Source organism: Pan paniscus, chromosome 1, assembly GCF_029289425.2.
Source record: "Pan paniscus chromosome 1, NHGRI_mPanPan1-v2.0_pri, whole genome shotgun sequence".
Classification (NCBI taxonomy): Eukaryota; Metazoa; Chordata; class Mammalia; order Primates; family Hominidae; genus Pan; species Pan paniscus.
Window position 1 is genome coordinate 78,743,262 of NC_073249.2, and position 27,510 is coordinate 78,770,771.

Consider the following 27,510-nt stretch of genomic DNA (forward strand, 5'->3'; position numbering starts at 1 on the left):
TTCCATGTTTAGTGCTTCCTTCAGGAGCTCTTTTAGGGCAGGCCTGGTGGTGACAAAATCGGTCAGCATTTGCTTGTCTGTAAAGTATTTTATTTCTCCTTCACTTATGAAGCTTAGTTTGGCTGGATATGAAATTCTGGGTTGAAAATTCTTTTCTTTAAGAATGTTGAATATTGGCCCCCACTCTCTTCTGGCTTGTAGGGTTTCTGCCGAGAGATCCGTTGTTAGTCTGATGGGCTTCCCTTTGAGGGTAACCCGACCTTTCTGTCTGGCTGCCCTTAACATTTTTTCCTTCATTTCAACTTTGGTGAATCTGACAATTATGTGTCTTGGAGTTGCTCTTCTCGAGGAGTATCTTTGTGGCGTTCTCTGTATTTCCTGAATCTGAACGTTGGCCTGCCTTGCTAGATTGGGGAAGTTCTCCTGGATAATATCCTGCAGAGTGTTTTCCAACTTGGTTTCATTCTCCGCATCACTTTCAGGTACACCAATCAGACGTAGATTTGGTCTTTTCACATAGTCCCATATTTCTTGGAGGCTTTGCTCATTTCTTTTTATTCTTTTTTCTCTAGACTTCCCTTCTCGCTTCGTTTCATTCATTTCATCTTCCATTGCTGATACCCTTTCTTCCAGTTGATCGCATCGGCTCCTGAGGCTTCTGCATTCTTCACGTAGTTCTCAAGCCTTGGTTTTCAGCTCCATCAGCTCCTTTAAGCACTTCTCTGTATTGGTTATTCTAGTTATACATTCTTCTAAATTTTTTTCAAAGTTTTCAACTTCTTTGCCTTTGGTTTGAATGTCCTCCCGTAGCTCAGAGTAATTTGATCGTCTGAAGCCTTCTTCTCTCAGCTCGTCAAAATCATTCTCCATCCAGCTTTGTTCCGTTGCTGGTGAGGAACTGTGTTCCTTTGGAGGAGGAGAGGCGCTCTGCATTTTAGAGTTTCCTGTTTTTCTGTTCTGTTTTTTCCCCATCTTTGTGGTTTTATCCACTTTTGGTCTTTGATGATGGTGATGTACAGATGGGTTTTCGGTGTGGATGTCCTTTCTGTTTGTTAGTTTTCCTTCTAACAGACAGGACCCTCAGCTGCAGGTCTGTTGGAATACCCTGCCGTGTGAGGTGTCAGTGTGCCCCTGCTGGGGGGTGCCTCCCAGTTAGGCTTCTCGGGGGTCAGGGGTCAGGGACCCACTTGAGGAGGCAGTCTGCCCGTTCTCAGATCTCCAGCTGCGTGCTGGGAGAACCACTGCTCTCTTCAAAGCTGTCAGACAGGGACATTTTCCCAAAGTTTTCATTAAACTTTTCTGAAACATATTTACCATGTAAAATGAGAATTTTCAGAAAGAACCACTTTCTGATAAAATACTTTTAAATTCGAGTTTTATATGATAATAACAAACATTTATTTGGGGCACGGCAAATATCAAATCTAATTCTTATAATAAACCTAATATTGTTTATGTCACTATTGATGTTTTATAGATGGGGAAAAAGTGATACACCAAAAGACTGAAGAAATCACTCACTCAGTGTTTCATAGCCAATAAGAGGTGGAAGAGGGATTTGAACCCAGGCAGTCCAGATATAGGGTTAACCAGTATATAGCCACAAAGCTACAGTTTCATCCAAGGATAGAGGCTATTCCTTGATTAGTCTTCTTTTCTTCCCCAGTTTCTCACAGTGTACTTAAAAAAAAAAAAGACCAGTACTTACCTAACTAATATTTTTATCTCTGGAAAAGAAATGGTGGCTTCTTCTCCTATTGACTTATTCTGTGACCTAACATCACTGCCTCAACTTGAGTTTCAGCTGAACCACAAAACCTAATGATCTCACATATCTAACTGTGTAACTCACATGATCCATCAGAGTACAGTAGCTGGAACCAATTCTGGTACCCAAAGAGTAGGTCACTTTGTCCAGTTCGTTTAAAAGCCTTCTAAGGGTGAGCAAGGCCTGAAGTACAACATTATCATCTTTGGAAAGGAAGGCATCCAGGATGGCTATTAATATACTGCTGACATTTTCTGTCTACATATAAAAGGAAAAAATGGTGGGATTTAGGAACTAGCAGGAGACTTGAGCTGACATTTATATGGATACCTTGAGTCTGGGCGGCACATCATGGTGTGCGGAAGCCGACTCATGAAAATCTCTTGTCAAATTTTCAAAAATGTTGACTTTTTGCTAAGAAAATTATTATTGAAAATTAAATTATATAAATTTAACATTAAATAGAAACTGATAATACTAAAAAATTATCACTCCCTAATTCTTTCGCTACATTTTACCATTATCTATGCTCTTGAGGTTATTCATGGGCATTTTGTCTGATTGGCAGGAATATTAAATAATGATGGGCTATTGTGCATCTTTTCCCAGTTCCATGGTTAGTGATGTCCCTTTGAAAGCTTGAAATTAGCCATCATAAGGATCTTTACACCAGGGAATTGGCCTTATTTTCAGACACCTGGCTGTCAAACATTTACTAACACACTACTAGCAGAATGACCTCTAAATTAGATGATAGTGACCCATTTGGACATGAGAGCTACTGAGACACTCAGGCAGGTCATGGGAGTCAATGTAGATCAGAACCAAACAGAATAGAAGGCAAGGAAAAACACGAAAAGGAGACAGCAGAGAGAAAGAAAGGCAAGGAGAAAAAGACTAAAGGAAATGAATGAATATTATTTTGCCAAAATAATAGCTTTAAGGAGAAAAAAATAGAGCTAAGGACTATGTCAATGCCAGAGGCCATTTGTGTCTTTACCAACAGTATATGAAATCTCAACCCAGATCACTTTCCACTACTTTTCTTTCACTCTCCTAGGAAGTCTTGACAGAATTTTCCTTTCAGTTTTTGATAACATTGGGAAGAGCTCTGGGTAAAGCAATAAATAATTTGCTGCTTACTAAGATAATGTACACTGCTGGTAAATCCATCAACTTGTATTATTTATTTAAAGTAAACAGACCATGGCTTATGTCATTCTAAATGCACAACGGGTGTCCACTGATAGGCTTCAGTTCTCAGAGACTATGCTCAATAGATAAACAAGGATTTATTATTGGATGTATTATGAAAGTAATGATTTATAGAACATTTGCACTGTCAGCATTTTGCAAGATACTTTGGAGTGTAGAATTACAGAAAATGGAACGTGCTTAAATTCAGTCGACCTGGAAGGTAACAAGTATTCATGTGAGTCAATGGGAAACAGTATAAGATTGTTGTTCTCAACTTTAACTTGAATAACAGTCACCTGGAGGACCTTTAAAACACAGATTGGTGGGCCCACCCCAGAATTTCTGATTCCATAGGACTGGGGTGGGGCCTCACAATTTGCATTTCTAGCAAGTCTCCAGGTGATGCTGATACTGCTGGTTCAAGAACTATGCTTTGACACTGGTATAAAATATGAGTGCACATAACTGATATGGCTCTGAGAGGGATGAGGCTGCGAGAGATAAGAATTTTCAGTGCAGTTTGACTTGGGCTGATCATTGAAAAAGGAGAAAAACGTAAATATGTATAGGTAAAGTAGGAACATTATGAGTAGAAGAAAAAGCTTGAGCAAGTGCTCTGAGATAGGAATTAGTGTGTACACATGAGTGTATGTTGGAGGGGAAATTATGTATATATGGTTTAGACTGTAAGACAAGTCTAGGGCAATGAGGATAAATACATTCTGAGTGCAATGAATGATTTTCTGTAAAAAAAAAAAAAAAGTAAGGTGATAAAGCCACTAAGTGGACTTAACACATCCTTTCTATTCAACTCAGTTTCCTTGTTAATAAAACAGCAGGCTTTGATATGTTTTAGTTATATAGAGACTGAAAAATATCACCGCTTTGTCAGTGAAGATGTTAAGTAACATCAAAATCTCAGATTATGATTTTGATGATGCTTGCAGACGCAAATCACATACACATACCTTATTGATAATTGGTAACATGTGGACAATTCTATGAAGGATCAGTCTGCTAACTACAGGATTGGAATCTTTGATCCAGTTTATGAAGAGGACCAAAAATTCTTCTGGTAAAGGGTCCTTGAAGTAGTTATTCAGAAGCTGAAAGAAAATAGTTAATAAGTTTATAAGCAAAGTAGAGGCCACTGCATGATTTCTGTCATAAAAATCAAGATATTCTAGGTAAAACTAGAATGCAAATCTCACTAAAACATCAAATATATATATTTCAGTGCTCACAGCAGTGGGGAGAGACAACAATCAGGATAGAAAAATAGATGCTTTGTTTCGTTTTTGTCTGTGTGTGTGTGTGTGTATTTTACATTTTCCTCCATTGTTGGAAACTGAGTGACCCAATTGAAATTTCCCCATCATACTGATTGTAGTCAGGTTGTGAGTTTCTTCACAGTGTATGTCTACATATGCTAAGAGGTGATACCCACTACAGGCCAGGCACTGCGCTAGTAAATAGAGATACAATGGTGAGCGAAACGGTAGCAACCCACGACCCTGTGGAGCTTCCAGGCAAGCTAGAGAGACTGATACTATACTATGTACTATTCTAATGAGACAGAGTTTCTAATTTTAGTCAGTACTAGAAAAGAAAGCTACCAGATGTCACAACACATCTGCATCTACAGCAGCAGTCCCCAAAGTTTTTGGCACCAGGGACCAGTTTTTGGAAGACATTTTTTTTCCAAGAATGGCTGGGGAGGGAGGGTGTAAAACTCTTCTACCTCAGATCATCAGGCATTAGTTTAGATTCTCATAAAGAGCCTACAACCTAGATCCCTTGCATGCACAGTTCACAATAAGGTTTGTGCTACTATGAAAATCTAATGCCGCCACTGATCTGACAGGAGGCAGAGCTCAGGTGGTAATGCTCGCATGCTGCTCACTTCCCGCTGTGCAACCCTGTTCCAAACAGGCTATAGACCGGTACCAGTATGTGGCCCAGGGAGTTGGGGACCCCTGATCTATGGGACTATTGAATTTACATTGTGTAATGTAGATTCCATTTAGAATGAAGAGTGATATTTAGATTTAGGTTTGTGAGTTGGCATTAGCTAGAAGAAGTGTTTAGAGAGGAGACCTTCAAGGATGGTGAACCATGTGCAAAGGCCCTGAGGAATATGAAGCAGGGTGTGTTTGAGCACCTGAAAGATGAGTGAGAGGAAGGGAGAGGGAACAGAAGACGACAGCAGGGAGGCTTGAGGGCAAGTATGGAAGGTGGGACAGAACCTGCAGGCCAGTTTGAGGAAGTTTAGTTTTTAAGAGCTAATACCCAGAGTGAAGACATGAGTATCATGAGCCTTCATACATTTAATAACTGACAGTCAAATATGCTGATTAAAATCTCTCAAAAACACAATGATAGTTTTGGCCGGGTGCGGTGGCTCATGCCTGTAATCCCAGCACTTTGGGAGGCCAAGGCGGGCGGATCATGATGTCAGAAGATCGAGACCATCCTGGATAACATGGTGAAACGCCGTCTCTACTAAAAAATACAAAAAATTAGCCAGGCTTGGTGGCGGGCACCTGTAGTCCCAGCTACTTAGGAGGCTGAGGCAGGAGAATGGAGTGAACCCGGGAGGCGGAGCTTGCGGTGAGCCGAGATCGAGCCACTGCACTCTAGCCTGGGTGACGGAGCAAGACTCCATCTCAAAAAAAAAAAAAAAAAAAAAATGACAGTTTTATAAAATCATGTTTTCCTTGGAAGAATTTAAAATATCCTTAGATCAGGTACACAGAAAGTTAGGGAGTGACAGAGCAAGAGAGCGAGAGTGAGAGAGACTGAATGAGAGAGGAGGACAGATCACATCTTCTTTTCAAGCTTTCAGAGAACCTTCACAAAAATTAGATACCATGTCAAAAAGTATTAATAACTTCTCTAAAGCAAAACAATTAAAAAGCACTTCAAAAATTTGTGATATAATAAAAGAAGAAACCAAAAAGAAAGTTTAAATAAAAAAACAAGAAAGTCTATAAAGTACTTGCAAATTTAAGAGAAATTTCCCCTAATTTGTGGATCAAAATCTTAAACCACAGAGGAACTCAAACACTCAATAGGATGACAACAAAATAAAAAACAATAAAAATTATATATAACATAGGTATTTACACTATAGTTGGAAGTAAATGCATAATTTGACTTTAAATATTTTACTTAAAAAGAAATGCTAACATTATTTATATCCTGAAATTAAGAGAAACAATATCACAAAATATAAAACAGTGCTAAAGAAAGTTGGTGTAAGAAAATAATAAAGGCAGAAATCATTGTATTAGGAAACAAAAAAAAATAGAATTAATAAGCCTATTGCCTTTTGCACAGGAAAAAAATCCTATTAAGATAAACAGATTTTTGATCAATATAATACAAAAAAGAACAAGTAAAATGAGCAATGAGAAAAAAAGTGTGGATTAGATCAAAAATTTAAAAAGAATATCTGTGTTAGTAGTTCTTAGGCAAGGATGAGTGCAGGATCTTCTGCGGGCAGCTTTTATACATTACACATGTCTGGGCGTCATCCTAGTAGGTTTTCCAATGGCAGACCCTGGCTTATGTACTTAAAAAATATTTCTTGGTGATTTTAGTAGCCCATCTAGTAGAGACCCAGTGATTATGGCAGTCATTTGAAATTCTGAGTGAAATAAATTATTTTCTGGAAAAATATAAATCTTCCAACGTAAGTCAAGGAAAACTAGATCATTGAAATAGATGAAAAATAATGGGAGACTGGTAATAATCAATGCATTATTTCCAAACAGGATCAAAGGTAATTCTTTTTGAGTGATAACCACACATAAAAATGTAAAGTCATATTTTCCCTTTGGGATTCCAGTAAGTAATCTGTAGGGTGGTAATTTGGTGCTATGTGAATATTCCATTCTCTAACAACTTTTCACTTAATTGTTTTAACATCTATTGATGATTTTTCTGGATTTAGTTATCACATTAGGGCTTGCAGAAATTGTGATTTGCCACTTCTAGCATTCTTTCTACATTTAGTGGATGGCATCTGTCTCGCTGTCTGTCTCTATTCCTGTCTCTGTCTCTCTTCTCATTCTCTCATTTTGAGAACCACTAAGGACTCATGAAGTAAAAAAAATTCAATGTTACTAAAAGTCCTAGAAGAGAACCTAGGCAACACCATTCAGGACATAGGCATGGGCAAAACTTCATGTCTAAAACACCAAAAGCAATGGTAACAAAAGCCACAATTGACAAATGGAATCTAATTAAACTAAAGAGCTTCTGCACAGCAAAATAAACTATCATCAGAGTGAACAGGCAACCTACAGAATGGGAGAAAATTTTTGCAATCTACCCATCTGACAAAGGGCTAACATCCAGAATCTACAAAGAACTTGAACAAATTTACAAAACAAAACAAAACAAAAAAACAACCCCATGAAAAAGTGGGCAAAGAATATGAACAGAAACTTCTCAAAAGAAGACATTTATGCAGCCAACAGACATATGAAAAAATGCTCATCATCACTGGTCATTAGAGAAATGCAAATCAAAACCACAGTGAGATACCATCTCACACCAGTTAGAATGGCGATCATTAAAAAGTCAGGAAACAACAGATGCTGGAGAGGATGTAGAGAAATAGGAACCCTTTTACACTGTTGGTGGGAGTATAAATTAGTTCAACCATTGTGGAAGACTGTGGTGATTCCCCAAGGATCTAGAACTAGAATTACCATTTGACCCAGCAATCCCATTACTAGGTATATACCCAAAGGATTATAAGTCATTCTACTCTAAAGACACATGCACACGTATGTTTATTCTAGCACTATTCACAATAGCAAAGGCTTGGAACCAACCCAAATGTCCATCAACAATAGACTGGATAAAGAAAATGTGGCACATATACACCATGGAATACCATAAAAAGGGATGAGTTCATGTCCTTTGCAGGGACATGGATGAAGCTGGAAACCATCATTTTCAGCAAACTATCACAAGAACAGAAAAACAAACACCACATGTTCTCATAAGTGGGAGTTGAACAATGAGAACACATGGACATAAGGAGGGGAACATCACACACTGGGGCCTTTCAGGGAGTTGGGGGCTAGGGGAAGGAAAACATTAGGAGAAATACCTAATGTAGGTGATGGGTTGATGGGTGCAGCAAACCACCATGTCATGTGTATACCTATGTAACAAAACTGCACATTCTGCACATGTACCCCAGAGCTTAAAGTATAATAATTAAAAAAGGAAAAAAAATGTTACAATTATTTAGTTACTATTCATTTTGATACTCAAAGTTGGCTAGTAGAAGCCACTACTTCTTGTGTCCTTTTGACATGGCCCCATGGGCCTTTAGTCCTTCTTTGGGTTGTGGAAAAATTAGATGTCCCTGACTCATCTATTTTTCTTGCCCTCTGAAACCAGCCATTTTATCAAGGAGACATGGTTCCTTTTGGTAAGTAATAGCACTTAGAAACCATTAGAAATGGATGCTAAAGTACTCCTAGCTGTCAGAATATCATGTCTTCTTGGCTTTTACTCAGAACTTGGAAATAGTTATTCTTTAAATCGTGAGTTTATACTTATAATGTTGATATTTTTAATTCAAAGCTAACATAAGAGTTTATATTAACTTTTTGCAGCTTCATGTTTTTATTGCCTTCCTTTTACTTGGAAAACCCTGGCATCTAATAGGATTAATATATTTACTTATTTGCTTTCTGATAAATAATACATACCTTAGTCTTAAAATGATAATATCAATATACAATACCAATAAACCTTCTGAGTAAAAGTGAATATTTCTTTATAGACATTTTCATTCTTAGAATATATCTAAGTCAAAGCACTATGTTCATAAGCTGCATGGAGTAATTATATTATCTGTGTGGTTATTAATTTGCTATACAAATAAATTCATTTGCATCAGTTTAAATTTGGCTTTTTTCTTCTTCTTGATTTAATTTTATTCTTTCAACAATAACTTTATGCGTTGAAACTACACAAGAGGGGTACTTTGAGAGTCTCATTTCCATCCCTATCCATTCTACCCTATTACTTCCATGTCCTTTAAAGTAACCAGTTTCTTTAGTATCTAGTTTATCTTTTTGTTTTCTCTCCAAAAGATAAGTATATATTTAAAAATCCTTATATTTTATAATATATAATAAAACTATATAGAATTATATATAATACATAAAACATGTATTTAGTGTGTGCATATGTATGTTTCCCAAAGAATAAGTCTATATTTTATATACTTCTATAGTATATAATACATGTCTTTTTCTCTCTTATGCAAAAGGTAGCATCTGTGCTGCTCTGCAGCTTGTTTTATTTTCACTTAACAACGTCTCCTGGAAGTTACTCTGCATCAGTACAAAGAGATCTTTCTCATTCTTTTTTTAAAAGAGATACGGTCTTGCTATGTTGCCCAAGCTGGAATGCACTGATTATTCACAAGCACAATCACAGCTCACGACAGCCTCAAACTCCTGGCCTCAAGTGATCCTTCTGTCTCAGCATCCTGAGTAGCTGTGACTACAGGTGTGTGGCTTCTCATTCATTTTTATGGCAACATAGTATTAAAATCTGTGTGGATCACAGCAGATGATTTTAACTACAGCCTTCTTCCAAAATTTTAAGAAATAGATGATTTCCAAGAATCATAAGTAATTCCATTGTACAGAAAAGTATTTAAAATTACTGAATTGATTTTTACAATTGAATGTAAATCTCATACAAAAATATGAGAGGCAACACATAATAAATAACTGCAGAACAAAATCACCTCTGAACAAGATATAAAAATTCTTAATAAAATTCTAATAAGTCAAGTTCCAATCATATCTAGTTTGTAGAATATTACAATGATAGTTTTAATGTTAGGCTATCTGTGACCATTATATATTATTAATAAGTTACATAAAAAATTATGTTGTTCACTGTCAAAATACAGTCAATAAAATTCAACATTTCAAATACAACTATGAATAGAACAATGGCTAATAACAGTGTATTTCCAATAAAAGTTAACTGTCTTAATAGTGAAATAGAAGCATTTCTATGAAAATCCATAATAAAACAAGAATGGAATACTATTCACCATGATTATCCCCCAGAGAAGCAATAATTTTGCAGTCATCCCCAAACAAAATTACCTTGCTGGGAACTTTTTGGGATTTATGTAGAAGGTTGCAAAAACATGGTGGATTCTAAAATTAAGGAGAGCTATTTTGAGAGTGCAGATCAATGCTTGGATGGTAGGCTTGCTGACTGTGGTCCTGGTTCTAAACCCAGAAATGACCCGGTCTCTCTGCAGACTTGGCTACAGCTACATTTGGTGTTGGTTCTGCCACCAAAACCATCCATCAAGGAAACCAGGGTAACAGGCCTGCTGACCTTGGTTATGTCTTTGTGCCCTGAAACAGCCCTGTAACTCATCTCTATCTCTTCTCAGCAGTGGCCTGAGAGCCTTCCTGCCTGCCGAGGAAGCTGCCAAAAGAAGCCTATATGTGATTTTGCAGGCTGGACTGCTAACTTTGGTCCCACAGCAGATCCTGGAAAGGTCCTGTACCTTGACTCCAGCCCCTTTTAGCTGCAGTTTGGGAGCAGTTCTTCCTGTCTAGTGACCAGCTTACGAACGTGCCTATCCTGCAGATCATGGTCTTGGCTGTAGACACTGAAGCAGCCTTGTGACTGGGTTCTATCCTTGCTAGTCATTGTCTGGAGCCAGTCCTGCCCTGGGACCCACCTACTTACACAGTAGGAGCCATCTCACAGACCCAAAAGGAGCTACACCCATCTGTGTACTTGGTAATAGGTCTGTTGTTTCTGGACTCTGTAGTGGACCCTCATTCCAGAGACAACACTACTGACCAAGGTCCTGGAGCTAGGCCAGTTCACCCAGGAACCAGAGAAGAGACACACCTTCTTGAGTCCGTGGTAACAGACCAGCCAACCACAAGTCCCAGGAGCACCCAGGTGCCCTAGCTCCAACTCCACCTAACCTACAATTCTGGAGGCATTAGCCCAGGTGTGAAAAGGAAAAGGTGTTTACCTGCCAAAGCCAGTCTGTAAAAGTGGGAAGAGGTGTTTGCATTTTCAAATGCACAGAAACCAATGCAAAGCTATATAGATAATGAAGAATGAGGCACATATGACATTACCAAAGAAGACTTATAAAGCTCCAGTAGTTGACCACAAAAAATGGAGATCTACAAACTGCCTGACAAAGAGGTCAAAATAATCATCTTAAAGAAGCTCAATGAGATACAAGAAAACACTGATAGACAACTAAATAAAATTAGAAAGGCAATGCATGAACAGAAAGAGACACTTAATTAAAAAAAAATAAAAAATAACAAAACAGAAATCCTGGAGCTGAAGACTATAATAACAGGCTGAATAATTCAATTGAGACTTTTGAGAGCAGACTTGATCACACACAAGAAAGAATTAGCAAACTTGAAGACAAGTCATTTGAAATTAGCCAAAAAAAAAAAAAAGAAAAAGATAAAAAAGAATGAAAGAGAGTAAAGACAGGGATGTAAGGGACACTATTAAATATATGAATCTAGATGTCTATAACCCTCACAAGATTCAGACAGTTTTGAGCCAGAATTTCTTTAAATGTTCTCTCTCCTATAGGAGTTCCAGAAGTTGGGGGAGGAGAGAGAGGGCAGAAAGAGGTGTGGGGGAGGGAGGAAGGAGCAGAGAGAAAGATAGAGAGAGAACATCTAGATTCATAAAGCTCAAGACTCTAAGATCAACTCAAAGAAGAATTATCTGAGACACATTATAATCTAATTATTAAAAGTAAAAAAAAGAGATAAGCTTGAAAGCAGAAAAGACAAAGAGACTTCTCACATACAAAGAAACTAGCATAAGGCTATCAGCAGATATCTCAACAGAAACCTCACAACTGAAGGAGCGGGATATATTCAAAGTGCTGAAAGAAAAAAAAACCTGACAACCAAGAATACTATACCTGACAAAGCTGTCCTTCAGAATTAAGTAGAGATAAAGACATCCCCAAACAAACAAAAGCTGAGGGAGTTTACAACCATGAGACCTAACTTACAAGAAATGCTAAAGGGAGTTCTTCAACTTGAAATAAAAGGACACTGAGTAACAACATTAAAATATGTGAATGTATAAAACTCACTTTGAAAGATAAATATATAGTCAAAATTAGAATATTTTAATATGGGATGGTGTGTAAATCACATTTAACTCATATAAAAGTTAAAAGACAAATGTATTAAAATATAGCTTCAATAATTTGTTAATGAACACACAATATAAAAATATGTAAAGGGTGACATCAATAGAATAAAATGGGAGCAGGTAAGGAGAAAAAGTGTAAAGTGCTGCAAGTCCTAGTACTTTAAGTCCTGGACAGACATTCAGACAAGAAACACAAGTCATTCAAATCAGAAAGGTAGAAGTAAAATGTTCTGTCTTTGCAGATGCCATGATCTTGTATGTATAGAAAACCCTAATGACTCCATAAAATGCCTGTTGGACGTAATAAATTCAGTAAAGCTGCAGAATACAAAATAAACATACAAAAGTCAGTTGCATTTCTATGCACTAACAATAAACTACATGAAAAAGATTAAGAAAACAATTCTATTTACAATAGCTATAAAAATTAAAATATTTAGGAATATATTTAACCAAGGATGTTAAAGACCTGTACACTGAAAACTATAAAATGCTGATGAAGGAAATTGAAGACACACATACATGGAAAGATATCCAGTGTTCATATATTGAAAGAATTAAAATTGTTAAAATATCTATACTGGCCAGGCGTGATGGCTCATGCCTGTAATCCCAGCACTTTAGGAAGCCAAGTTGGGTGGATCACTTGAGCTCAGGAGTTTGAGATCAACCTGGGTAACATGGTGAAACCCAAAACCCATCTCTACTAAAAATACAAAAATTACCCAAGCATGGTGGCATGCACCTATAGTTCCAGCTACTCTGGAGGCTAAGGTGGAAGAATTGCTTGAGCATGGAGGACACAGGTTGCAGTAAGTCAAGATCATGTGACTGCACTCCAGCCTGGGAAACAGAGCAAGACCTGTCTCAAAAAAATAAAAATGTCTATACCACCCAAAGTGATTTACACATTCAATGTAATCTTCATCAAAATTCCAACGGCTTGTTTTACAGAAATAGAAAAAAAAATAAGGTTTGTGTGAGACCAATAAACACCCCAAATAGTCAAAATAATCTTGAAAAACAATAAAGTTGGGATATTACACTTCCTGATTTCAAAATATATTACAAAGCTATAGTAGTCAAAACAGTATGGTCCTGGCCTGAAAACAGACATATTGACCCATGGAACAGAACAGAGTGCTCAGAAATAAACCCACCTGGTGACTAGGAGGGATCATGGCAGATAGGAAGCAGGACTAGATTGCAGCTCCAGACAGAACAGCATGCAGAGGCTGCATTGTGAATTTTAGCTCCAGATTGATTGCAAGGACAAACCAGCAATCCTGAGAGGACCCACAGACCCTCTGAAGGAAGTGGACGCTCCTGCAGGACCCGGAAGATACCCCCAAATACTGTGAGTGCCCCAACTGCGGAAGTGAGAAAGGGAGACCCTCCTTTCCTAAACACACAACCTGACTGGAGAAGCTGAAGGTCTGTTTGCCAGAGAAGTTTATGACTTTACCTGGAGCTGAGTCAAGTCAGAGAGCTGAGCCAAGTGAAATACAGGGGTAGGGGAAGCAGCAGAAAGGCCCTGGGAGTTCACTGGGTCCCCAAGCAGCCCATTCCTGCTTGGCACCACAGGGATCCATCAGGAGGGTGGCCAGAGGGGCAGGGAGTAAAACTATGCAGGGAGAAGGAATTCTTGAGCTGAACTTTATAACAATTTGAATGGGGCAAGAAGCCTCCTGGCCAGAACTCGGGGGAGGGCATGAATGTGGCTTGCAGACTTAGACTTCACAGGCAGGGGAAGAACTAAAGCCTTTTTCTTTTGCAGCTGGGAGGAGAAAAGCCTTGGCCAAGTTTTCAAGCCTGCCTTGCCCTCTGCTTGGAAACAGACTCAGGGCTGTTGCAGGGGGCATGGTGGGAGTGAGACTGCCCCTTTGGTTTGTGTGGAAGCTGGGTGAAGCTTGTGACTGCCACTTTCCCCAACTTCCCTGACCACCTGCATGACTCAGCAGAGGCAGCCATAATCCTCCTAGGTACACAACTCCAGTGACTTGGGACTCTCACCCCCATCCCCTACAGCAGCCATGGCAAGACCCACCCAAGGGGAGTCTGAGCTCAGACACACCTAGCCCCATCCCCACCTGATGATCCTTCCCTACCCACCCTGATAGCAGAAGACAAATGGCATATAATCTTGGGAGTTCTAGGGTCCTACCCACCACCGGTCCCTCTCCACACTACTACAGCTGATGATTTCTGGAAAGCACCATCTCCTGCCAGGAGGCCAACCAGCACAAAAATAGAGCATTAAACCACCAAAGCTAAGGCTCCTCACAGAGTCCATTGCACCCTCCACCACCTCCACTGGAATAGGCACTGTTATCCACTTCTGAGAGAACCAAAAATGGTTCACATCACAGGACTCTGTGCAGACAACCCCCAGTACCAGCCCAGAGGCTAGTAGACTCACGGGGTGGCTAGACCCAGAAAAGAGACAACAATCACTGCAGTTTGAATCACAGGAAGCCACATCCACAGGAAAAGAGGAAGAGTACTACATCAAGGGAACACCCTGTGGGACAAAAAAATTTGAACAACAGCCTTCATCCCTAGACCTTCCCTCTGACAGAGCCTACCCAAATGAGAAGGAACCAGAAAACCAAACCTGGTAATATGACAAAACAAGGTTCATCGACATCCCTCAAAAATCGTACTAGTTCACCAGCAATGATTCCAAACCAAGAAGAAATCCCTGATTTTCCTGAAAAAGAATTCAGGAGTTTAGTTATTAAGCTAATCAGGGAGGGACGAGAGAAAGGCAAAGCCCAATGCAAGGAAATCCAAAAAATGATACAAGAAGTGAAGAGAAAAATATTCAAGGAAATAGATAGCTTAAAGAAAAAACAATAAAAAGTTCAGGAAATTTTGGAGACAAATGCAAAATGCTCTGGAAAGTCTCAGCAATAGAATGTACAAGTAGAAGAAAGACATTCAGAGCTCAAAGACAAGGTCTTCAAATTAACCCAATCCAACAAAGACAAAAAGAGTAAGAAAATATGAACAAAGCCACCAAGAAGTCTGGGATTATGTTAAATAACTAAACCTAAAAATAATTGGTATTCCTGAGGAAGAAGACAATTCTAAAAGCTCAGAAAATACATTCAGGGGAATAATCGAGGAAAACTTCCCCAGCCTTGCTAGAGATCTCGACATGCAGATAGAATAAGCTCAAAGAAGAGCTGGGAAATTCATTGCAAAAAGATCTTCATCTAAGCACATTGTCATCAGGTTACCCAAAGTTAAGATGAAGGAAAGAATCTTAAGAGCTGTTAGACAGAAGCACCAGTTATCCTAACAAGAAAAACATATCAGATTAACAGAAGACTTCTCGGCATAAACCCTACAATCTAGAAGGGATTGCAGCCCTATCTTCAGCCTCTTCAAATAAAATTATCTGCCAAGAATTTTGTAATCAGTGAAACTAAGCATCATATATGAAGGAAAGATACAGTTGTTTTCAGACAAACAAATGCTGAGAGAATTTGCCATTACCAAGCTACCACTACAAGAACTGCTAAAAGGAGCTCTAAACCTTGAAACAAATCCTGGAAACACATGAAAACAGAACCTCTTTAAAGCATAAATCACACAGAACCTATAAAACAAAAATACAAGTTAAAAAGCAAAAACAAAAAACAAAATACACAGGCAAAAAAGAGCATGATGAATGCAACAGTACCTCACATTTCAATACTAACATTGAATGTAAATGGTCTAAACACCCCACTTAAAAGACACAGAACTGCAGAATGGATAAGAACTCACCAACCAACTATCTGCTGCCTTCAAGAGACTGACCTAACACATAAGGACTCACATAAACTTAAAGTAAAGGCATGGAAAAAGGGATTTCATGCAAATGAACACTGCAAGTGAGCAGGAGTAGCTATTCTTATATCAGACAAAATAAACTTTAAAGCAACAGTGGTTAAAAGAGACAAAGATGGACATTATATGATGGTAAAAGGCCTTGTCCAACAGGAAAATATCACAATCCTAAACATATTTGCACCTAATACTAGAGCTCCCAAATTTATAAAACAATTACTAATAGACCTAAAATATGAGATAGACAGCAACACAATAATAGTGGGGGACTTCATACTCCACTGGCAGCACTAAACAAGTCATCAAGACAGAAAGTCAACAAAGAAACAATGGATTTAAAGTATACCTTGGAACAAATGGACTTAACTGATATATACAGAGTATTTCATCCAACAACCACAGAATACACATTCTGTTCAACAGCGGAACTTTTTCCAAGATAGAATATATGATAGGCCAAAAAATGAGCCTCAATAAATTTAAGAAAATTGAAATTATATCAAGCACTCTCTCAGACCACAGTGAAATAAAACTGGAAATAACTCCAAAAGAAACCTTCAAAACCACACAAATACATTGAAATTAAATCCTGCTCCTGAATGAGCATTGGGTCAAAAATGAAATCAAGATGGAAATTTAAAAAAGTTTTTGCACTGAATTACAATAATGACACAATGTATCAAAACCTCTGGCATACAGCTAAGATGGTGCTAAGAGAAAAGTTCATAGCCCTAAATGCCTATGTCAAAAAGTCTGAAAGAGCACAAATCGACAACCTAAGGTCACACCTCAAGGAACTAGAGAAACAAGAACAAGCCAAACTCAAACCAAGCCGAAGAAAGAAAATAACAAAGATCACAGCAGAACTCAATGTAATTGAAACAAACAAAGAAAAAAGTACCAAAGGTAAATGAAACAAAAAACTGGTTCTTTGTAAAGATGAATAAAATTGATAGACCACTAGAAAGATTAACAAAGAAAAGAAGACAGAAAATCCAAATAATCTCACTTAGAAATGAAACAGGAGATATTACAACTGACACCATTGAGATACGAAAGATCCTTCAAGGCTACTATGAACACCTTTATGCACATAAACTAGAAAATGTAGAAAAGATGGATGAATTCCTGGAAAAATGCAACTCCCCTAGCTTAAATCAGGAAGAATTAGATATCCTGAACAGACCAATAACAAGCAGAGAGATTGAAACGGTAATTAAAAAATTACCAACAAAAAAAAGTCCAGGACCAGATGGATTCACAGCAGAATTCTACCAGACATTCAAAAAAGAATTGGTACCAATCCTTTTGACACTATTCCACAAGATTGAGAAAGAAGGAACCCTCCCTAATTCATTCTATGAAGTCAGCATCACCCTAATACCAAAACCAGGTAAGGACACAACCAAAAAAGAAAACTACAGACCAATATCCTTGATGAGCATAGATGCTAAAATCCTTAACAAAATGCTAGCTAAATGAATTCAACAACAAATCAGAAAGATAATCCACCATGATCAAGTGGGTTTCATACCAGGTATGCAGGGATGGTTCAATATATGCAAGTCAATAAATGTGATAAACCACAGAAACATAGCTAAAAACAAAAATCACATGATCATCTCAATAGATGCAGAAAAAGCATTCGACAAAGTCCAGCATCCCTTTATGATTAAAACCCTCAGCAAAATCGGCATACAAGGGACATAGCTTAATGTAATAAAAGCCATCTATGAAAAACCCACAGCCAACATAATACTGAATAGGGAAAAGTGGAAAGCATTCCCTCTGAGAACTGGAAACTATAAAAATTCTAAAAGATAACATTGGAAAAAAAAACTTCTAGACATTGGCTTAGACAAGGATTTCATGACCAAGAACCCAAAAGCAAATGCAACAAAAACAAAAATAAATAGCTGAGACCTAATTAAACTAAAGATCTTTTGCATGACAAAAGGAATAGTCAGCAGAGTAAACAGACAACCCACAGAGTGGGAGAAAATCTTCACAGCCTATACATCTGATAAAAGACTAATATCCAGGGTCTACAATGAACTCAAACAAATCAGTAAGAAAAAAACAAGTAATCCCATCAAAAAGTGGGCTAAGGACATGAATAGACAATTCCCAAAAGAAGATATACAGATGGCCAACAAACATATGAAAAAATGCTCAACATCATTAATGATCAGGAAAATGCAAATCAAAACCACAATGCAATACCACCTTACTCCTGCAAGAATGACAGTAATCAAGAAAATCAAAAAACAGTAGATGTTGTTGTGAATGCAGTGATCAGGGAACATTTCTACACTGCTGGTGGGAATGTAAAGTAGTACAGCCACTATGGAAAACTGTGTGGAGATCCCTTAAAGAACTAAAAGTAGAACTACCATTTGATCCAGCAATCTCACTACTGGATATCTACCCAGAGGAAAATAAGACATTATTCGAAAAAGAAACTTTCACACACATATTTATAGCAGCACAATTCCCAATTTGAAAATCATGGAACCAACCCAAATGCCCATCAATCAATGAGTGGATAAAGAAATGGTGGTGTGTGTGTATATATGTATATATGGATGGAATACTACTCAGCTATAAAAAGGAATGAATTAACAGCATTTGCAGTGACCTGGATGAGATTGGAGACTATTATTCTAAGTGAAGTAACTCAGGAATGGAAAACCAAACATGGTATGTTCTCTGTGATATGTGGGAGCTAAGCTATGAGGATGCAAAGGCGTAAGAATGATACAATGGACTTTGGGGACTTGGGGGGAAGAGTGGGAGAGAGCTGAGGGATAACAGACTACAAATATTGTGCAGTGTATGCTGCTCAGGTGATGGGTGCATCAAAATCTCACAAATCACCACTAAAGAATTTACTCATGTAACCAAATACCACCTGTACCCCAATAACTTATGGGGAAAAAAAAGAAACCCACCTGTAAATAGTCAACTAAAGATTGATAAAGAAGCCAAGAATAGACACCGGGCAAAGAATAGTCAATTCAATAAAAATAATGAGTCACGCAGTAAAATTAATGAGAGGTCAAAATAGACTGAGCATATTTGAAATCATTGATGACTACCACAATGTTCAGTTAAATTAATTTATGTATACTTTTGAAAATTTTAGAAATAGATGGTATAGTATAACAGTATGCTTTTCATAATTTATTAACTGTTTTCCTATGATGTTTGAAATCACCTCAAATTTTGAAAGTATTGGGCACTTCACCTTAGGTAATATGTGCCTATTATATTATTATTTTTATGAAAAAATTAGATTTGATAATTTCAGGTTATAAAGCCTTTATTTTTTGTAAACAAAAGTTTGTCAATTTGCTTGATTCCATTATAGTATTACAATACATGGCACAATATTGATATACAAAGTAATATGGTTCCACATCTTCATTTTACCCAGTTACTCAGCCAGTTCCTTTCTCCCTCTAGATGGTCAGAAGTACTGCCTAGATCCCAGATGTTAACTACCATCTTTATTAAACCCAATTATCCCTCAATATACTTTAACAATCATGCAGAAATATATAAACTGGTCCTAAAAAATAATTAGTTTTTGTACAAATTCACACCCCTAGAAACAGAGAAAAACCAACTGCTGGGGAAAGCTGAAGGGACAACTCTTCCATAACCCAGATCTAACTCCACACCTCTCCCCATCCGACTTCAGATATCTTTCATGATCTTAAGTCTTGGTAAGAACCAACATTCAGAGGGAGAGATACGAGAAACTGGAATTTTGATTTAAATTTGGGTAAGAAAAGGAAATGAGAACACAGCTGTTCACAGTCTACAAAACTCACTTCAGTGAGGAATAGTAATACGATGACAGTGTCTTCTGACCTTCTAGGACCTTCTACTGAGACCTTATAGAGATAACTCAGGGTCTCCGGAAACTGTGGAAAGTTATATTCACTGAGAGTTCTGTAAAAGAGAATAAGGCACTGAATTAGCAAAGGAGAAAACACCATGCTAATAGTGGCAAAGAGAGAATCATTATTCTAATATCTTGTACCTCCCAGATGAAAGATATTCTTTAATATTCCCTAAATAAATTGTAGTCCCACTATGAATTCTACACATACTCTGGAGAATTACATATAACTGGATCCCTGTCAACATCTCTTTCCTTAATGTCACTTTTCTTTCCTGTCTCTCCCATCCTTTGCCACAGAACAGAATGTCCTATTTTAGTGCAAGCTCCCATCAATTCTTGACTAAAGGGAGAGGAAATAAAAATCTAGTGCTCAGTCCAAGATGGCTGCATACAGGTCATCTTTGTGGTTTTGGACCAAGCTCTTTCTTTGAATGATGTAACGCCGATGAGAGTTTGGGACCGCCCTGGATTAGTCAGGAAAGGAGGTGATGAGCTCTGATTCACTATGCCATTCTCCAGAACACACTTGGGTGGTGGACAGCCTCACACTTGTACTGACATGGTGGCCTGGACCAGATCAGTAAGGGCAGAATTGCAAAGGATAACATGAGGAAGTTTCCATTTTAAGATTCCCAGTTGGTCTTCCAAACCAGTGATTCTCAAACTGCAACGTGCAAACAGATCACCCTGGGGATATTGCTAAAATGCAGATTCTGATTCAGTAGGTCTGAGGTGGGCCATGAGATTCTGAATTTTTAACTCTCAGGTGATGCTGTTGCTGCTTGTCTGTGGACCCCACTTTGAGTAAGAAGATCCAAAGTTACTTCTTAGATACCCTTAGAGTGACATTCAACTTGTGACAACTTGCAGGGTGCAGATGTGCTACACTTTAACACAGCATGTGTTCCTGAAATCCATTTGCAAATGAGATGCTGTTATAAAAGCATCAAGGCCCCATAGACCACAAAGAGTGTAGTTTCTGGGTCAGTCACAACTTGAAGTAGTCTTAGTTTGTCATGTTGTCAACAGCCCGTATTTTGATTCTTGATCAGAAAATCTGATCCCTACAATCAGAAACTTGCTGTTCACTAAAGGGTTAACTAGAAAACCCCCTTTCCAGTACAAGAAAAATAAAAGTTCTCTTCTATTCTTTTCCAAATTTATTTGGCTTATTGAGTATAGGTTTTTACTGGACCTGTTTCAAGTGGAAACATGTCTAAAACTGATGCCTGCAGTGCAGGAATCAGCTAAAATCAGAGGGAAAAAACCAAACTCACTTCTAGTTTTCTGTATCTGTAAGAAAAGAAACCTGTTCTGTGGAGGGAGGATAATTGGGCATCTATGTTATCAGGTAAGAGGGCAAGAAAAAGGAAAAAAGAATCACAAATAAAAACACTTCAAAATAATTGAAGAAGTAGAAATCAAATAGCAACTCAGATCATTAAGAGATATTTGGAAATTGAAATAGATGCCTATCTTGTTCCCGCATGGCTTATTGAAGGAAGTTGGAGAAGGTAGGATAGAGACCAAGAATCCTACACAGAGACCCCTGTTCTTACTTAGCAATAAAGCAGACTCCATGATAGTAACACAGATCTTCAGATAACTGGTCCCAGAAATTCTCCTTCATTAGAGTAATATCCACCTGTCGCAGTCCAGAACAATTCAGCAGAACTCTCAGGGCATCCTGGGCATACCTAAAGCCCCAAAAGAGAGCAAGGTCATCACATGCCGGTGATATTCAAAAAACTAAATACACATTACCTGCCTTTTAATCCCATCTTGGGCAGAATATAGGTTTTGAGAAAGGGGATGTCTCAATGGAAAAAGATTGCTAAATGTCCTTCATCTTCCCTGATTAACAGTACATGGGATAGGGTTAAATTAAAATTGTGGCACACAAAATCTAGCATCAATCGCAGAACACCTTATTTGTTTATTATTACTAGCTTATTTGCAATAGATAATTTGAAAGAGATGTTCAATGATGCAATGACTTGCTAAAGATGTCCATTTTCTTCTATTAAATGAATAGGATATATTCTTATCTAGTTGGGATGCTTTGATGTATGTCATCTTAGAGAATAGGGCAAATAGTAGACAGGTGGGTTGAGATTTCCCTGCAGGGTAGCAAAATCAACTGTACACCCTTGGGCAAAATGGAATTGCCAAACTTCTATGTGGACAGACAACTGCACGTAGTCATAAACCCATATATCACATCTCCAACCACAAATTAACTTTCCAGTTCACAAAGTACATTTGAGCACATCATTTTTAATCTTATATGTATAATAACCCTGAGAGGTTACTAGCAGAAAGTAAGTAAATGGCAGAGCAAAAATGTATCTGACTTTGGATTTAATGCTCTGCTCTCTTTTCTGTGGTAGTCTCTTACTGATCTGATAGGCAGTGTGGTAGGAATCAACAGAGTTCTGTGGTCACGGCTCTTAATATACTACACATGCTCAGGGAAGGTGAACTAACTTTTAGGTACTTGGGCTGGTTACTTTTCTGAAGGCATTCTACCATTCAGAGGAGAGAAAACTGTAATAAATGAACACACCGCACATGGGACTGTAAAGAATCCCATATGAACCCAAGAGGGTAGAAGTATTGACAGCTGGACGCTTATCTCTTATTTAATCTGAAATAACCAGTTTTAACTCACAAAGCCCTGTCCTTGAGTATCGGTTTCAGCTCACTGTTGTAGAAGACTTGGAACATAAGAGTCGTCAAGAGCTGGGGGAAATACTGGGCCACCGCTTTCCTGTAGGAACCAAGAGGCAGAAAGGTGCACAGGGCCTGGCATGCCTATAAGGGAAGGAAATAGGAGGTAGAAATGTAAACATTTTTCTCTAAACCCGGTCAACCTTACTGAGGGGAGCAAGAGAGTGACTCTGCAACCCCTCCTTCAGCCTCCTTGAAGAAAACCTAAAGCATATATGGGTATCCATTCATTTAATAACAGCCGTTACATCAGTTGTGAGCTAGGAACTGTGCCAAGCCTACTATGGTAAGGAACTCTTAAGGCACTATACAAACACCCTGGATGACAAACCAGTGGGATGCAGGTTGGTTTCCAAGGTAGGCTTCCCTTCCAAAGTCCCCTTCCTATGTGGCCATGAAGAGCAGTCATACTAATAACCTAGGTCCTACCTGTGCTCAAACAATACAAGGAAGTGAGATATTTAAGGGGAAGGCAGGTCAGGTCACCAACAGATCATTTGGCATATTGACTACTGCAATATGGGCGGGAGGTCACCACATCAGAAATATGGGTCTGGGCTATAATCTTAAAAGACACATTCCCAACTGCCATAATCCTGAATATTGAAATCCTGGGAGATCAAACTCCCAAAAATGTAACTCGGGAAAAATAATTTAAAAATTTTAAAGACGTGTTTACATTCTTAAAAATGAGATTTATTGGTTACCAGAGACTGGGAAAGGGTAGTGGGATGGGGGAGGTGGGGATGGTTAATGGGCATAAAACAATAGTTAGAAAGAATAAATAAGATTATTTGATAGCACAACAGGGTGACTACTGTCAATAATAATATATTTTTAAATAAAGAGTGTAATTGGATTGTTTATAATTCAAAGAATAAATGCTTGACGGGATGGGTACCCCATTCTCTATGATGTACGTATTTTACATTACATGCTGGTATTGAAACATCTCATGTGCCCCATAAATATATACACCTACTCTGTACCCACAAAAATAGAAAATTTTTTAAAAAATTAAAATGACATGTGAGAAACATGAACACATGACAGAAAACTTCATAGGTCTTTTTATACAATAAATTAGGCAATAATAACATATGTACTTTTCCAAACATAAAACACTTAGGTATACTAACAGCAGTCACGTGGTAACAGTTATGGGCAGACAAACCATATTCACGAAGAAATAGCTTATATAATTGTGGTCATCTGAAATCCCTTGGTGGACAACCTAAGTCTTTTGACAAGACAGACCAATGGACCACCACCACATATGCAGTCACCCAAAGAGCCGAGATCTCAATACATTTTATCTTTCTTGAAAAAGGCAAATATACAAAAATGCATCACTTCATTTATTGAGGAAGTTTCAACATTTTTATGTATAAGCGCAATGCTTACACACAAAGTCAATACAGTGACAATGCATCTTCATGGAGACAAATTTGCAAAATGCATAAAAATAATTAGAACCCTCTAAAAGTCTTTACATTTTTATCTGCAGTATAGGAAACGAAATATGTAGTATATAGCAAATTGGAGAAAATAATGCTGACAACTTAAAATAGAGAGAAAAATACATTAAAAAGAAAATAAACATACTAAAAAGAAAATTCAACATATAAAAACAATAGGAATAAATTATGGGCAATTGCATAGAGGTGGTTCATAAGAGCTGGTCAACTTTTATGATCATTAATTATATTTTGAAGTCCTTTATTATGATGAATGGCTGTTATTTTTTCTTTTCTCTTTTACAGCATGGCTCTCCCTGGAGAATATGTTCACATTTATTTTATATGTGATGCTACTCTTTTTGAAATTCTTTTATGGTTTGACATACACTAACTCGAGCACTCCCTGTTAAATTTTCCCATCTTCTGTGCCATGCTTTTATGATGTTTTGGCATGCAGAAATCTATTTCACATGCACTCATAGAAAGACCACAGATTTGGAGGAAACAATACTGATGGTTGAACAGCAACACCATTGCATAAGTGTCTTCTCCTACTGTACCCACAATTAATTTCAAACCAGTCAGTAACTTTTCTGGCTTATTCAAGGCATATGTGGCTTTAATTTATCAAAAGCTCCTGGAATTTCATCAGCTGGAAGGAATGTCAATGCAAACAAATGACATATTTTACCACTAAAGTTTGCATCATTGCCATATTGCCTGGCTAATCCCCTCATCTGAATTTTCCTAGAAATGCTTTGGACTGAATGGAAAAAACAAACTTTATTAGTGACAACTTGAAATTCACTTTTAGAAGCCTTGATTGCACCTAATTCCAAACCTGTCATTACAGTTTGGGGATTCAATTAGATGATAGAAATTTTAGACTTTTGGGATTTTGATATTTTGGAATTTTGATATTCAGGATTATGGTGTTCAGGATTTTGCCTTTAGGGATTGTAATTGGCATCGTAGAAATACATATTCCAACATTTCACATTTGTGAAGCAATGCCAACTTTATACTACTCTGTCTCTGTAAGACCTTAATTTACTCCCAGGAGTGGTGATTTTGGTTTTCAGGAGAATAAAATGATGGACACAAATGAGATTAGGTCTTTCCATGACTACAAACGCCTACATGATCTAGCCAGTGGTTACTTCTCTCATATCATCTCCTATACTTTCATCTCCCTTGCCCAATTCACTCAGATTCTTTGGCTTCCTTGTATTCGCTGACATACAAGGTAAGTGTCCATCAATACGAGACTTTTCCCTTCTCTCAGTCTAGAACTCTCTAACTCAGATATATGTAAGGATCACATCCTCACCTGATTCAGGTCTCTGATTAGATGCCAGCTCAGCAGAGAGGCCTGCCCTGACCAACTTACCTAAACCTTGCCAGTCACTTTCTTTCCTCCACACCACTATATATCTCTTTTAAGCTTTATACCATCTGATTTACAACACATTTATTTGTTCATTGTCTGTGTTTCTTACCAAAATGTAAGCTCCATAATAGGGCATAGCAAATAATAGACACTCAATAAATATGTGTTGCATGAATGGATGCATGAGAAGAGGACTGTGTTAAGAAAGTATGATTGAGTCTGTGGGCAGATAGGGATTTTCACAATCAGGAAAACAGTACTGAGAAGAAGAAACACTCATCGTGTTATTTACCGCCAAAGGCATCAAGTTGGTAGTATCAAGAGAGAAACGTTTCCCTTCCGTTACGGTGTCCTCCATTTCCCCAGGCTTTCCTTTCAGTATCAATAAGATTGTCTTCAGCACGTGAGGGGCCACGCTCGCCTGAGAACCTGCCGCCTGCCACATCTGTATCAGAGTGCTGCAAACACAGCCCCACCCCACACAATGAGAATCATGTTTGTCATGTCCTACTTGATAGAATAACAAGAATCAGGAAAATAGTCTTGGTTTTACATTTTTATATAGCAAAGACACTGCAGACATGTCCAAAGCAAACTGAGATTCCTATTTCCAAATGATCCCACAAACCTCTTATCCTAGAAAACAGAGAAAGAATTTAAATAAAACCTTACGGAAAATACCAGAGTCTGGTCTGCAAGTTCATTTCTACTGCAATTTAAATGTCTGTCTAGCTCACTGTCAAGAACTGATCAGCTTTCTGCAATCTATACTTCCTCTGCTCCTCTGGCCTTGTGACTTTGTTTGTTCAGGAATAATAGAATATTTAAAAACTGGCATGGGAATATAAATTAATATGTAGATTAATATAAAAATTAAAAAACCCTAAATAAAAATGAACTAATTAAATAATAAAAATAAAAACAAAACTGAGCTCAGAAGAGTGAGCCATTTTGTCAAATGTCACACAGTGAGTGACACAGATGCTATTAAAATCCTGGCTTCTCAACCTCCAGTCCCCTAGCTCCTTTTCCTATATACTCGACACTCTTCAAGATTAGTCTTACTATTGCTTATCTTAGAAACTGCTATACATCTCTACACCGATGTATTTCTGATACCTTGCCAATTCATACTGGGTTCTGACACTTATTGCTCAGCCTTTCTGTTTTTAGGTTCATCATATAGGTGCCTGATCTCTTGGAATATGGAAATACCCAGCTCTGTAGCACCCACTACCCACCTGCTCCTGCCTACAGGTCCCACTTAGAATCACATGGACATCAACTCTCATATGCCGTGTCTCCTTGTCTTACCACTTGTTCATACCTCTTGGCTGAGCAAATGTTCCATGTGTTTCTTTGGTTTAGTTTCACTCCAAATCCTGGCCTTTTCTACCTCAATCCTCACATAGAATTAGACCTGCTGGTAGCAGCTTTGATTAAGTTCACCTAACAAATTATGCCTGCTTTCTGTACTTCCTCAGCACATATTGCTTGTACCAGATTTATTGGCAATTTTTGTCTTGTATACATGTGGATATATTCCCTCTCCTCAGCAAACTGCTTAAGGGCCAGTAATACTTTACACAAAGTGGGTGCTTAGTTCCTGGATGAGTAAATCATCTTACAAAGATCTTTCTAGGAATTTCATGAATAGTAAAATACTTTGTGAGTTAAAGCTTCCTAAATAAATACCATCTTTCAGTCTGAAAAATAAAGTTATGTGATTTGTTTAGAGTTTTGTTGATTTCAATGCCCTTTCACAGACATTAACTAACTAAGCAACCCACATAACATATCTATAGATAGAACTTTCCTCATTTTCTAGATGAGGAAATTTAGCATCGGGGAGTTTTATCAAACTTGCATAATGTCACATAAAATGTAAGGGTCAAAGTTGATGGAAACAGATTCATTTGTTTCCAAAGCCCAAGTCCTCTTCAAAATAAAACTCTCTGCCTTTTACACTGTTCATAGTAGAGAAGTAGTACCT

General features: G+C 37.8%; 1 protein-coding gene across 4 annotated transcripts in view; it reads right to left on the reverse strand.

The window, feature by feature from the left end:
* Positions 1-27,510, reverse strand: part of MROH9 (maestro heat like repeat family member 9) — a 132,348-nt gene that overhangs the window by 50,047 nt on the left and 54,791 nt on the right. For 2 of the 4 annotated variants that reach the window (XM_003824644.5, XM_055111687.2), the window contains 6 exons: positions 25,810-25,975; positions 22,609-22,751; positions 21,497-21,634; positions 19,864-19,984; positions 3,934-4,071; positions 1,853-2,026 (listed from right to left, as the gene is read on the reverse strand). In XM_003824644.5, coding sequence (XP_003824692.2) covers positions 1,853-2,026; positions 3,934-4,071; positions 19,864-19,984; positions 21,497-21,634; positions 22,609-22,751; positions 25,810-25,975 — 880 coding nt within the window. The remainder of the gene's footprint in view (positions 1-1,852; positions 2,027-3,933; positions 4,072-19,863; positions 19,985-21,496; positions 21,635-22,608; positions 22,752-25,809; positions 25,976-27,510) is intronic. The other 2 variants (XM_055111690.3, XM_055111691.2) reach the window with 1 other exon arrangement.